This window comes from Somniosus microcephalus, chromosome 1, assembly GCF_052327205.1.
Source record: "Somniosus microcephalus isolate GS21.2 chromosome 1, FLI_Smic_1.0, whole genome shotgun sequence".
Taxonomy (NCBI): domain Eukaryota; kingdom Metazoa; phylum Chordata; class Chondrichthyes; order Squaliformes; family Somniosidae; genus Somniosus; species Somniosus microcephalus.
This window is the reverse complement of record NC_140987.1, coordinates 167,921,834-167,936,787: the sequence shown is the minus strand read 5'-3', so window position 1 is coordinate 167,936,787 and position 14,954 is coordinate 167,921,834. Positions and strand designations below refer to the sequence as shown.

Genomic DNA, 14,954 nt, shown 5'->3' with positions numbered 1-14,954 from the left:
TGGCTAGGGCAGCCTGAACTTGCCCCGGTAGCTGGCTGAGGAATAGATCCCTGAAGAGGAAGCATTCCGGTTCGGAGCCCAGGAGCGTGAGCATTTGGCTCATGAGCTCGGACGGCTTGGAGTCCCCGAGGCCGGGCATATTTAGCAGCCGGCGGGCGCGCTCTGACCGTGAGCCCGAAGACCTGTAACAACCGTGCCTTTATCGTATCATACTTGCGATCTTCTGGTGGATTACCAAGCAGGCTGACGATCCGCGAGGCTGTGGCGCTGTCGAGGGCGGAGACCACATGATAGTAACGGGTCTGATCCGCAACGATGTTCCTGATTGCGAACTGGGCTTCAGCCTGGATGAACCACGCGGCTGGCTGTTGCTCCCAGAACTGTGGTAGCTTCAAAGCAACGGCATTTGATTCCATGTTCAGTAACTTCTGCGAAAACCGTTCGCAAAACAATGTAGGAATGTCTAGTTCCTATCCAAAAGACTGAGGTCCACTCAGGCGATCAAATAAACGAGGTTTAATGAAAACTAACAGAGTTTAACGGATAACTACAGGAGAACATCGAATATAGGTCTAGTCAGTTCGGAGGCTCCATGAGGACTGCTTGGGCGGCCCTGTGGCTGACGTCAAGACGTCATCACGTTTTTCCTGCCGGTGGGGGATCACGTGATGAACGGCGTGACGTCATCGCATTTACCCGCGCTATTAAAGTGATCACGCTCTGTACATGTAAACAGTGAAAACAAAGATACAGACTCAGGCTGTAGCCAACATATTATTAAAGGGAATTATATACAATTGATTGGAGTCCTTTAGTGGCTCCGCCACAAAGGACTGATTCATGATCTCAAATTTATCTTTTACTATTTTAAACCTGTCCTGCTTAATTTAATTGAAATTAATATTCTGGATTTACCTTTTCCATACCCGTAACTTTCTTCTATAGATCTAAAGATCACCTCTGAGGCGCTACCCTTCGAGGCTGAAAAGCCCAAGTTTTGTCCAGTCTTTCCTCCTTTGACACTTGGGATTAGCCTTGTGGTTCTTTTCTGCACTGCTTCCAATCCTTGAATATCTCCCTTGTGTCTTGGTGACCAGAACCAGGCACAGTAGTCAAGGTGTGGAGCACTGTACAGTTTGATCATTGCGTTCTCTGATATGTATTTTACTGCTTTGGCTATGTAGTTCAACATTCTGTTGGTTTTGTTGATTGCTGCTCCATGTTAGTTGGACGTGCTGAGAGTTTAGTCTACTAAGATGCCGGAGTTTCTTTCAGCTCCATTCTACGTGGAAACATATAGAAGTTACAACATGGAAAGAAGCCATTCGGCTGTATCAGTCTGTGTTGGCGTTTACTCTTCATGCCAGCAAATAGTCCAAATCAAATTTACTCACCCTGTTCCCATATCCTTTTATCCCCTTTTCTTCCAACTAGCTATCAAATCTAATCTTGAGTGTTGACATAGTTTCTGCTTCAACCACGAACACTGGAAGTGAATTCCATAGCCCTTCAACTCTAAAGAAGTTTCTGCTGTCCTCTGTTCTAAATCTCTTGTATGTAACCTTGTATTTGTGACTCCTCATTTCTAAACCCCATAGCTACTGGAAACAGTCTGCTTCTATCTACCCTGTCTATCCTTTCCTAATGTTAAATGCTTTCATCATATTGCCCCATAATCTGCATTCTAATGAAAAAAGCCCCAATTTTGAAAGTCTGTCTTCACATTTGTATTTCTTCTTCCCAGGCACATCCAAGTGAATCTGCGTTGTATCCTCTCTAAAGCCTCAATATCTTTTCTATCGTATGGAGTCCAATACTGCACACAGTGCTGTAACTGAGATTTTATTCAAGTTTAATGTAGGCTCATCATTACCTCTTGGCTTTTATATCCTAGTGTCAGCTGTGACTCAGTGGTAGCACTCTCATCTTTAAGTCAGAAGGTTGTGTCCCACTCCAGAGACTTGAGCACAAAATCTAGGCTAGAATTTTTTTTTGGATATTAGGAACGTAGGCCATTTAGCCCCTCGAGCCTGTTCCGCCATTCAGTGTGATCATGGCTGATCTGCGACCTAACTCCATATACCCGCCTTTGCCCCATATCCCTTAATACCTTTGGTTAACAAAAATCTATCAATATCAGATTTAAAATTAACAATTGATCTAGCATCAATTGTCATTTGCAGAAGAGAGTTCCAAACTTCGATCACCCTTTGTGTGTAGAATTGTTTCCTAATTTCACTCCTGAAAAGTCTGGCTCTAATTTTTAGACTTAGTCCTAGACTCCCCAACCAGCGGAAATAGTTTCTCTCTATCTACCCTATCTGTTCCCCTTAATATCTTGAAAATTTCAACCAAGTCACCCCATAACCTTCTAAATTCCAGGGCATACAACCCTAGTTTGTGTAATCTCTCCTTGTAATTTAACCCTTGAAGTTCAGGAATCATTCTGGTAAAGCTGCACTCCTGTAAATCTTCTGTACCTTGTGATAGAACATTAAAGGCAACACCTCAGGTTTTGTGAATTTGTTCTCTCAAATTCCTCTGCTCCGCCACAGCACTGAGCTCGCTTCCATTCAGAGCACAGTTACTGCTGTTGTGTTTATCTACCAAATGCATCGTTTCACGCTTACTGACATTGAATTCTATCTGCCACTTTTTAGCCATTCCACATTTTTTCAATATCCCTTTGCAGTTTTCTTTGGACGTCTAATGAATTAACTATACCTATTTTGGTATAATCCATAAATTTCAAAACCACTCCCTCTATACCTATATCCAAATCATTGTACACAGTGGACAGAATTGGATTGAGAACTGGAGCCTATGGAATACCACTACCCACTTTCAGCAACTCTGGGAAAAACTGCCCTTGTTTTTGACTTTCAAAACAATTTTTAATCTAGTTTGTTACGCTAACTCTACACCGCCTAATCTTCTCTAGTAATCTCCCATGTGCTACCTTGTCAAAGGCCTTCCTGAAGTCCATGTACACTACGTCCACTGCATTTTCCCCATCTACCATGTTTGTTACCTCCTCAAATGAGGTTTGTCAAGCATGATCATCCACTTTGAAATCTGCACTGGCAAATTGTATTTTCTCTTTATCTAGATAATTTCATCCTTAAATAAAGACTAAAATTTTCCCTATCACGGTTAACTGGATATGCTCTGTCTTCCTTTTAAAAATGGGTACTACATAGATCACTCTCCTGTCCTCCAGCACACATCTACATTGAATAGAGCTCTGAAATATAATTTCTAGGTCCTCTGCAATTTCTTCCCTCATCTCTCTCAAGATCCTAGAATGCATGCTGTCGAGCTCAAGGACTTTGTGATAAAAGTCAATGTTCTATTAGCCTTTTTGATTGCTTTTTTGTATCTGTCCACAAGCTTTGTGATTTGTGTACATGGATGCCCACATTGCTTTGCTCTTCCACAGTTCCTAGTTTCTCACCATTTAGAAAATACTCCGATTTGTCTTTCTTGGATCCAAAGTGGATGACCTCACACTTTCCCACATTGAACTCCATTTGCCACAGGTTGCCCACTCACTTAATCCATCTATGTCCCATTGTAATTTCCTGCTCTCATCCACGCTATTTACTGTGCCTGCCAACTGGGACTTTTGCAAACTTCGATTATACAACTCTCTCTTCCTTTGTCCAGGTCATTGATAAATCTAGTGAAGAGGTGAGGCCTCAGTCTCGATCCCTGGGGAACATTGCTTTTCACATTGCACCAATCAGAATACTGCGAGTTAATCCTAGTCTCTCTCTCCTACCTCCCAATCAATTTCCAACCCATGCTGCAAGGTTGCCTCCAATTATGTACGCTTTCATTTTTCTAATCTCTTGTAAGGAACTTTATCAGATGCCTCTGGAAGTCCATATAGATAACATCCATAGATACTCCCTTATCTGCCATGTTAGTGACCTCCTCAAAAAAATCAACTAAATTAGTCATGCATCTTGCATCAATTAATGACCATGGTTGCCCAACTATACAAGTGGAGTTATTGACTTTTAGGGGTATATACTGGTCTTGTATTGTACCAAATGAGTACCTCCTACTGTTTGTAGGTTTACCCGTTAACAATTCATCCCAGTTTACTGTGATCAGTTTATGTCTCGTTCTTTTGAAGTCCGCCTTACTGAAGTTTAAAACCTTAGTTTGTGACTCTCCCTTTACCCTCTGTAACTTAACATCAAATTCAATCATGTTATGGTCACTTTTCCCTCCCTCAAGGAGATCAAGGAACTTTAGTAGACTTAATGCTCAATATGTCCAAATGGTGCAGAGCAACAATGGACAAAGCCAATAAAATGTTGAACTACATAACTAAACAGCAGAATATAAGTCACATGAAGTCGTGATTAAGCTGTAGAATCTCTGATCAGATCACACCTTGTGTCCTGTTTTGGTCACTGAGACACAAGGGAGACATCTAAGCATTGAGACAGTGCAGATAAAAGCCACAAAGTTTATCCCTCTTAGATGTCTTGAGTTATGAGGAAGGACTGGTGAACCTTGAAATATTCAGCCTTCAAAGGAGGTGTTGGAGGTGTCTGAGGGGTGATCTTCTAGCTGTCCAATTTGTAAGGAAACTTTTTTGAACAAAAATGCTGTGCTCTACCCAATCTCCAGTGCACACAATACCTCCATTGTGCATTGTCTTCACAGTTGCTAGCCCCCAAAGTTGCCATTGCCAAACTTCTACCCTCTCTCAATACTAATGACTTCCTCCAAATTAATACCCTTGAAATGTTTACTTGCCCTGTCCACTAACCAGAGTTCTCTTAACTACAATAGCCACAACCTCAATCCCAGCCAAATGCTCAATGCAGTAAGTGTGAACACCCCTCAAGCATTCACTGCCCTTCCTGTTTCTTCACTTCTCTGTCCTCTATTCAAGTATCCACTACCGCACCGAATCCTCACCATTTTCCTCCTCTAACTGTTCACTTCATCTCTGAACTAATCCCTTTCCCCTCTACAACAGCTCACTTCCCCAGTCCCTTTAACTAGACATCCTTTCCCAAATCGTTACAAATCCAAATCTGTATTTGTCTGTACTAATGGTATGTAGCTATTTTAGAATAAAAGTTCAATATTTAGTGATTGTAGCAAACAAAATCGTGGTGTTATGCTGTTTTAAAGCCTCCTTAAGTGCACTTTTAATTTCTAAGTTTATAAGGTGCTTTTTTTTTCTAGGTGCAATGTCAGGAGCCAGAGAAAGCTGGGAGTATGATTCTGGAGCTCGAGACCTTCAGAGCCCAGAACTACATACTCATCCAACCCTTCAGAAACTATTAGAGTATGCAGGAGCTAACCTGGATCAGCAAGTCGCTCTGCAGAAACTCTTAGCACAGGCTTCAAGCTTGAGCCATCCAATGAGTGGCAGTTACTTGGAGCTAGCCAACACAGTGAGTGCTACACTATCTCTACTTATATGCATCTTTCTCCTCCTCACAAAATAAATGATCCAGATATGTACATAGCCTGGTTTTAGTAAGTGTCTGGGATTTAAAGTTTGCTCGTAGTAAACCTGTTGTTGGGTAAGAGTACCATCTTGAAAGTTAATTTATTTTAGGCTGGCTTCTGTGGTTTGTTTCAGACATTCATTGGTCATTCTATAAGGCATATATATTCCAGCAGTCAGCATTTTCTGTTGACAGCCAGTGTTCTGTGTGTGGAGTGGGGGACTGTGGTTAGTATGTTAGATTTTACATAAGTTCTTCCCTACAGTATGTAGTGGCCAGAATCATTTTTGTCAGCAGCAAGATTTGGGTAGGAGCAATGCAGAAGGGAGCGGGGTGGCGGGGGAAGGGAATTGATTTCAATGGATGGAAATGGAAGGGAAAGGAAATGGGGTAGAAGCTGGGAGCCAGTGCTTTGGATTAGGGAGGAAGCAGAGTTACATAATTAACTGAGGGAGGTGGAGAAGTGGGCCAACATTGAACCGATGGAAGAGGGAAAGTGCCATTTTGTACAGGGGGCGAGGAGAAGACTGGCAGCTTGAATAAGAGTGAAAGAAAAGTAGCAACTTGACGTGAGTTGCAGGAGTTGAAAGTACCATGTTGAATTGAGGGGAGTCCCGTAGAAGCTTTAACGGGAAAGGAGTGTGCCAAGTTAAATTGAAGAGGGGGGGGTAGGAGGGAGGAGTGAGAGAATGAACTGGAAGGGTTAGAGGAGGAGAGGGTACCTTTGCAAAAGGGTAGAGAGTTGATTAAGGTATAGCATCTCTGAACTGGAATAGGGTAAATTAATGTGGGAGAGTGTTGAGGTAACTTTTGGGGAAGTGATGGTTCGTCTGTTGAAAATCAAAATGTCACTTTGCAGTGCTTAAAATTAACCTGAATGCATAATTTTTTAATATTAAACAAATGAAAATGTTTCCAAGCAACAATGCCCCTGTACACTCCTAAAGTGTCATTATTTGAATTTACCCCTTCAGACTTTCATGTACTCTTTTCCTTTCCAAATCAAGTGGATATACCTAGAGCTTGTTAGAAAGCCCCTGTAACTAGTTGTTGTCACATATTGTAGGCTTGTAATCATAGGATATACAGCACAGAAACCGGCTATTCGGCCCAACCAGTCTATGCCGGTGTTTATGCTCCACTTGAGCCTCCTCCCGACTTTCCTCGTCTAACCCTATCAACATAACCCTCCATTCCCATCTCCCTCATATGTTTATCTAACCACCTCTTAAATGCATCTATACTATTCGCTTCAACCACTCCCTGTGGTAGTGAGTTCCACATTCTCACCACTCTGGGTGAAGAAGTTTCTTCTGAATTCATTATTTGATTTCTTGGTGACTATCTTATATTGATGGCCTCTAGTTATGCTCTTCCCCACAAGTGGAAACATTCTCTCTCTACCCACTCTATCAAAACCTTTCATGATTTTAAAGACCTCCTATTAGGTCACCCCTCAAACTTCTCTTTTCAACAGAAAAGAGACCCAGCCTGTTCATCCTTTCCTGATGGGTGTACCCTCGCATTTCTGGTATCATCCTTGTAAATCTTCTCTGCACCCTTTCCAGTGCCTCTATATCCTTTTTATAATATGGCGATCAGAATTGCACACAGTACTCTTAAGTGTGGTCTAACCCAGGTTCGATCCAAGTTTAGCATAATCAGGGTTGTTTTCAGTTGTCAGCTTTTTTGAAGCTGTTGGTCAGCCTTTGGTAGCTTTCTAGGTTGGCTTTTTTAAATTAGTTCCTGGCATGTGGGTGTCACTGGTAAGGCCAGCATTAATTTTCCCATCCCTAATTGCCCTCGAGAAGGTGGTGGTGAGCCACCGCCTTGAATCGCTGCTGTCCATGCGGTGAAGGGACTCCCATAGTGCTGTTAGGGAGGGAGTGCCACGATTTTGATCCAGTGATGATGAAGGAATGGCGATATATTTCCAAGTCAGGATGGTGTGTGACTTGGAGGGGAAGTTGGAGGTGATGGTGTTCCCATTCGCCTGCTGCCCTTGTCCTTCTAGATGGTAGAGGTCGCAGGTTTGGGAGGTGCTGTTGAAGAAGCCTTGGCGAGTTGCTGCAGTGCATCTTGTAGATGGTGCACACTGCAGCCACGGTGCGTCAGTGGTGGAGGGAGTAAATGTTTACAGTGATGGATGGGATGCCAATCAAGCGGGCTGCTTTGTCCTGGATGGTGTCGAGCTTCTTGAGTGTTGTTGGAGCTGCACTCATCCAGGCAAGTGGAGAGTATTCCATCACACTCCTGACTTGTGCCTTGTAGATGGTGGAAAGGCTTTGGGGAGTCAGGAGGTGAGACACTCGCTGCAGAATACCCAGCCTCTGACCTGCTCTTGTAGCCACAGTATTTATGTGGCTGGTCCAGTTAAGTTTCTAGTCAATGGTGATCCCCAGGATGTTGATGGTGGGGGATTCGGCGATGGGTATTCCACTGAATGTCAAGGGGCGGTAGTTAGACTCTCGCTTGTTGGAGATAGTCATTGCCTGGCACTTGTGTGGCTCGAATGCTACTTGCCACTGCGAATGGAACTGAACACTGTGCAGTCATTAGCGAACATCCCCACTTCTGACCTTATGGTGGAGGGAAGGGCATTGATGAAGCAGCTGAAGATGGTTGGGCCTAGAACACTGCCCTGAGGAACTCCTGCAGCGATGCCCTGGAGCTGAGATGATTGACCTGCATCAACTGCAACCATCTTCCTTTGTGCTAGGTATGACTCCAGCCAGTGGAGAATTTTCTCCCCTGATTCCCATTGACTTCAATTGTACTAGATCTCCTTGTGCCACACTCGGTCAAATGCTGCCTTGATGTCAAGGGCAGTCAATCTCGCTCCACCTCTGGAATTCAGCTCTTTTTTGTCCATTTTTGGAGCAAGGTTGTAATGAGGTCTGGAGACGAGTGGTCCTGGCTGAACCCAAACTGAGCATCGGTGAGCAGGTTATTGGTGAGTAAGTGCCGCTTGATAGCACTGTCGATGACACCTTCCATCACTGCTGATGATTGAGAGTAGACTGATGGGGTGGTAATTGGCCGGATTGGATTGGTTCTGCTTTTTGTGGATGGTGCATACCCGGGCAGTTTTCCACATTGTCGGGTAGATGCCAGTGTTGTAGCTGTACTGGAACAGCTTGGCTAGAGGAGCGGCTAGTTCTGGAGCACAAGTCTTCAGCACGATAGCCGGGATGTTGTTGGGACCCATAGCCTTTGCTGTATCCAATGCATTCAGTCTTTTCTTGATATCACGTGGAGTGAATCGAATTGGCTGAAGACTGGCTTCTGTGATGGTGGGGACCTCGGGAGGAGGCCGATATGGATCATCCACCTGGCACTTCTGGTTGAAGATGGTTGCAAACACTTTAGCTTTGTCTTTTGCACTCACGTGCTGGGCTCTGCCGTCATTGAGGATTGGGATATTCATGGAGCTCCCTCCTCCCGTTAGTTGTTTAGTTTTCCACCACCATTCATGACTGGATGTTGCAGGACTGCAGAGCTTTGATCTGATCTGTTAATTGTGGGATCGCTTAGCTCTGTCTATAGCATGCGGTTTCCGCTGTTTAGCATGCATTTAGTTCTGTGTTGTAGCTTTCCCCAGGTTGGCACCTCATTTTTAGGTACGCCTGGTGCTGCTCCTGGCATGCTCTTCTGCACTCGCCATTGAACCAGGGTTGGTCCCCTGGCTTGATGGTAATGGTAGAGTGAGGGATAAGCCAGGCCATGAGGTTACAGATTGTCATGGAATACAATTCTGCTACTGATGGCCCACAGCGCCTCATGGATGTCCAGTTTTGAGCTGCTGGATCTGTTCGGAATCTATCCATTTAGCATGGTGGAGCACAACACGACGGAGGGAGTCCTCAGTGTGAAGACGGGACTTTGTCTACAAGGACTTTGCGGTCGTCACGCCTTCCAATTGTGTCATGGACAGATGCATCTGCGACAGGTAGATTGGTGAGGACGAGGTCAAGTGGGCTTTTCCCTCATGTTGGTTCTCTCACCACCTGCCACAGGCCCAGTCTGGCAACTATGTCCGTCAGGACTCTGCCAGCTCAGTCAATAGTGGTGCTGCTGAGCCACTCTTGGTGATGGACATTGAAGTTCCCCACCCAAAGTACATTCTGTGCCCTTGCTACCCTCAGTGCTTCTTCCAAATGGTGTGCAACATGGTGGAGTACTGATTCATCAGCTGAGGGAGGGCAGTAGTTGGTAATCAGCAGGAGGTTTCCTTGTCTATGCTTGACCTGAAGCCATGAGACTTCATGGAGTCTGGAGTCAATGTTGAGGACTCCCAGGGTCACTCCCTCAACTGTATACCACTGTGCCGCCACCTCTGATGGGTCTGTTCTGCCAGTGGGACATGGGATGGTGATGGAGGAGTCTGAGACATTTGCTGTACGGTATAATTCTGTGAGTATGACTGTCAGGCTGTTGCTTGACTAGTCTGTGGGCCAGTTCTCCCAATATTGGCACAAGTCTCCTGATAGCGAGGAGGACTTTGCAGGGTTGTCTGAGCTGGGTGTGCCATTGTTGTGTCTGAAGCTGGTGCCTAGGTCGTTGCCAGGAGATCCATCCGGTTTTATTATTTTTAACGTAGCAGTTTTGTACAACTGAGTGGCTTGCTTGACCATTTCAGAGGGCAGTTAAGCGTCAACCACATTGCTAAGGCATATGTTAAGGTAACTCTTTAAACTCACTACTGATTAGAATACTTCACTCTAAGAATTCCTAGATTATTCTTGACTTTCCTCAACAACCTGTTTGACGAAATGTGCCTCATAATATGTTGGGATAGAATTTCCCCCCCCTTTACACAAATATGGCATCTTCTGCTCACACTCATGGCCAAGGAACTGAGAATTCCATGCATATTACAATTATTTATTCAGAATCCTATAACAATTAGGTGGGATGTTGATCATGTTGTTTGGTTCCTGCTTTAACAAGATAATGTGTAGACATTGAGGAAAGTTGAAGTAGCATTCTAGCTAAGGAACGTGAGAGATAAAGTGTACTCTTTCTCTTACAGCTAAGAGACAGCACTGTTCCACTGACAGATTTGCTATTGTATATGCCCCTACATAAGTTTTGGATTAATCTATGAAAATGAGGAAGATAGTTGGCTAAAATTATTGTACAGTATTTTAATCAATTACAATTAAAACCAAATTTCTTATTAAAATAAAATCAAAATTCAAGATCAGCCTAATTAGTCTATTATTCAGTACAACTGAAATACTGATTAGTGCTCCAGAGTTGGCACACATATTGAAAATTGTACTGGGTTGACAAAATCTGAGTTGTCGAACACTAGTTCATTATTTCTTGTGGTGTTCTGAGTTTAATAAATGAAACAATTGAGATTTTTTTAAACACTTTTTGATTTCATTTTAATCTTTCTAAAAAGGTTAATATATGGAACACACAAAGCAAACTTTTATTGCGCCCCACCCCCTGTTAAAAATGGTATGTAACTATACTGCACCTTTTCCACTCATTGTTAATTTAGGTACGTAAAACTTGTTCAAAATTTAAAAAAATGTTAAGCTCATATTTTGGGGAATTGATCAAGATGGATAGAAGGCAGATATATCTGTTGTTTTGAGTATGGACCTTGGATGTGACTATATCACAAGATCACAAAGTACACATGGATGAGGATGAACATTTGGCTCATCTTAATTAACCCACCAAAAAAATCCTAAAGTCCTGCATCTAATTGTTTCTTTAATGATTCCAGCGTTTTGGCATCCAGTGCTTGATCTGGAAATCTATTCAACAACCACTTGCATTTTCTAGCACCTTTAATATAGAAGAATGTCCCTAGGCACTTCAGAGGTGTAATTAGACAAAAATGGATGCCAAAACAAAGGAGGCAATAGTAGGAGGGGTGACCAGAAGCTTGGTCAAAGAGGTGGGGTTAAGGAGGGCCTTAAAGGACAAGAGGGAGGTGGAGGGGTTCCGAGAAGGACTTCCAAAACGTGGGGCCTAGATGGCTGAAGATAATGCTATCAATGGTGGAGTGAAGGAAGGAGGGGTGCCCAATAGGTTAGAGGAACGGAGAGTTCGATGGAAGGGGCTATAGAAGGTTAGAGATGGGGAGAACAAGACCATGAAGGGATTTAAGCAGGAGGATGAGTAATTTAAATTTGAGGTATTGGGGAACTGAGTGCCAGTGTAAATCAGCAAGATCAGGGTAATTGAAATCTGAAATTCCCCGCGCCCGCCCCCCCCCCCCCCCCCCAAAAAAAAGGCTATAGATGCTGGGTCAAATGAAATTTTCAAGGCTGAGATCGACAAAGTTTTATTAGGTAAGGGTATCGAGGGATAGGGATCAAAGGTGGGTAAATGGATTTGAGGTACAGATCAGGTATGATCTAATTCAGTGGCGGAACTGGCTTGAGGAGCTGAATGGCCTACTCCTGTTCCTATGTTTTTGAGTGGTGAGCGGGACTTAGTGCAGGATAGGAGTTGGATAAGCTGAAGTAATGGAGGGTGGAAAATGGGAGGCCAACCTGCAGAGCATTGGAATAGTCCAAACTGGAGGTAATAAAGGTACGGATGAGGGTTTCAGTAGCAGATGGACTGAGGTTAATGTTGTAATTCCGGAGTGTCGGGCCTAGACGGCTAAAGGCACGATGTCAGTGGTGGGGCAAAGGCAGTCGGGTACACAGGAGGCAAGACCTGGAGAAATGCAGTGTTCTCTGAGGGTTGTAGGACTGGAGAAGGTTACATTGATGGGGAGGGGCGAGGCCATGAAGGAATTTGAACACTGAGAATTTCAAATTTGAGGCATTGTGGGACCTGGGGGCCAATGTTGGTTAGCGAGCGCAGTGGTGATGGGTGAGGCGGGCTTTGGTGTGGGACAGGATGTGAGCAGCATACTTTTGGATGACCTGAAGTTTACGGAGGGTGGTGGATGAGAGGCTGCCCAGGGTACATAAGAACATAAGAAATAGGAGCAGGAGTAGGCCAATCGGCCCCTCGAGCCTGCTCCGCCATTCAATAAGATCATGGCTGATCTGATCCTAACCGCCAATCCACTATCACAGAACCATCTCCTGAATCTAACAGAATTAGACACACGAAATAGGAGCAGGATCAGGCTACACGGCCCCTGGGCCTGCTCCGCTACCCACAGGGCCATGACCGATCCGAACCTAGACTCATGTCCAAATTCCTGCCCGCTCCCTGTAACCCTTAATTCCCTTTACTTCTAGGAAACTGTCTATTTCTGTTTTAAATTTATGTAATGATGTAGCTTCTACAGCTTTTTGGGGCAGCATATTCCATGGACCTACCACCCTCTGAGTGAAGTAGTTCCTCCTCATCTCAGTTTTGAAAGAGCAGCCCCTTATTCTAAGACTATGCCCCTAGTTCTAGTTTCACCCATCATCGGGAACATCTTCCCCGCATCCACCCGATCCAACCCCTTCACAATCTTATATGTTTCAATAAGATCGCCTCTCATTCTTCTGAACTCCAATGAGTAGAGTCCCAATCTACTCAACCTCTCCTCATATGTCCATCCTCTCATCCCCGGGATTAACCGAGTGAACCTTCTTTGTACTGACTCGAGAGCAAGTATGTCCTTTCTTAAGTATGGACACCAAAACTGTACGCAGTATTCCAGGTGCGGTCTCACCAATACCTTGTACAACTGAAGCAATACCTCCCTATTTTTATATTCTATCCCCCTAGTATTGGAATAGTCGACTCTGGAAGTTACAAAGGCCTGGGTAAGGGTTTCAACTGCAGATGGGCTCAGACAAAGGCAGAGGTAGGTGATGTTACGGAGGTGGATGTAGGTGATGGAGAATATATGCGGTCAAAAGCTCAGCTTGGAGTTGAATAGGATGCTGAGATGGTGAACATTCTGGTTCAGCCTGAGATAATGGCCAGGGAGGGGGATGGAGTTTGTGGCGGGGCTGAAGAGAATGGCTTCGGTCTTCCCAGTGTTTAACTGGAGGAAGAAAACTGACTATCTGACACACTTGTGTGAAGAACAATTTCCTGGTACCAGTCCTAAATTTAATGGTTAATTTGAATCTATCTTCCTTTGTCTGCCTTTTCCAATTTATTTTAAAGTAATTTTCCAGATTTACCTTTTCCATTCTCTTAACTATCTTTCAGACAATTCTTTTCCAGGCTGAAAACTCCAAATTTTTCCAGTCCTTCTTCATAATCGAGACTTCTAACACTAGGGCTTGGTGCCACTTGAAAATTTCCCTTATGTCTCAATGATCAGTGTGTGGTCTGACCAGAGCACTGTACAGCTTATGCACTGTACATGACTTCCTGTGACTTGTATTCCACTGTTTAGCTATGTAGTTCAACATTCTGTTGGCATTGTTGTTCTGCATTGTTTGACATGTTGAGCATCAAGTCTTTTAATACTCCTTGATCCCTTTCAATTTCATCCGTAGCTATTTCAGCATCATTCATAAGGTATGTGTGTTGCTTGTTTTTCCTTCCTATGTGTAGTACATTACACTTGTCTGCATTAAATGTCATTTGCCATTGTCTTCCTATTTGCATATTTTGTCTAATTTATTCAGCAATTTCTGAGCTACCTCTGATTCAATTGTCCCTCCTAGTTTAGTATATAATCTGCAATTTTAACCATTAGCAACCACCCTTAACTCTGAGGGAGCAAATTAACTAACTAATTAATATGTATGTATGTATATCTTTATAAAGAGCCAGGTAACTTAGGCTGGATTGACTTATTGTTGTTTGCATGACTTTAATTTATTTGGTGCAACATGTCTTGTTTTGCCTGGAAATTATTCAAAATGTTACAAAAATCTGGTATACATACCACTATTGAAACACTGGGCTGGAAGAAAAGTTTTCTGCTGATCAGAAATTCTTTGAAGAATAAAGGGTTATGACACTACTTTCACTTGTAGGATCTGGGTTAGAATCTAGCCCAGCTAATTGATAACAGTTTCTTTTTTATTGGCTGCAAAGATCCAAAGTGAAACTACTATTTTTTTATATAATTAAGGTATTTTGTCTTTGTAATCCAGAAGGCCTTCTATTGCCAACCATGTCTTGTCAGCATATTTTTGTTATGTTTAAAAGGTAGGAATTTGTGGTTGTCTACTCATTTTAAAAAAAATGGAGAAAGGAGTAGATAAAGTTGATAAGTGATGTAGATTTAGGTGATCATCAAATGGGAGATGATTTGAGTGTTTTGGTTTGTGCAGGGTTTTTTTAACGGAGAGACTCCTGCCAATGACCGAAAGCTGTGCAGAAGTGTACTGTGCATTAATCTGGAACCGGAAGCTTCTTTTTCCCCCCACAGAGCATTTTTCCTCACAGCCCGCTCCCTACCGGCATTTTTCCTCACAGCCCACTCCCTCCCGGCAGTTTTCCTCACAGCTCGCTCCCTCCCGGCATTTAAGTTGTTTTGTGACGAACCGGCAGCACGCATATGCAGTCCGCTTCTGGTTCGTTGGCAGCAGT

The 14,954-nt window shown here is 43.6% G+C and overlaps 1 protein-coding gene across 1 annotated transcript in view; it reads left to right on the top strand.

Annotated features, from left to right (window-relative positions):
* The window catches only part of mcc (MCC regulator of WNT signaling pathway), a 450,686-nt gene that overhangs the window by 44,746 nt on the left and 390,986 nt on the right, over nt 1-14,954 (top strand). Inside the window, exon 3 of the mRNA XM_085987123.1 lies at nt 5,212-5,423. Coding sequence (XP_085843249.1) covers nt 5,212-5,423 — 212 coding nt within the window. The remainder of the gene's footprint in view (nt 1-5,211; nt 5,424-14,954) is intronic.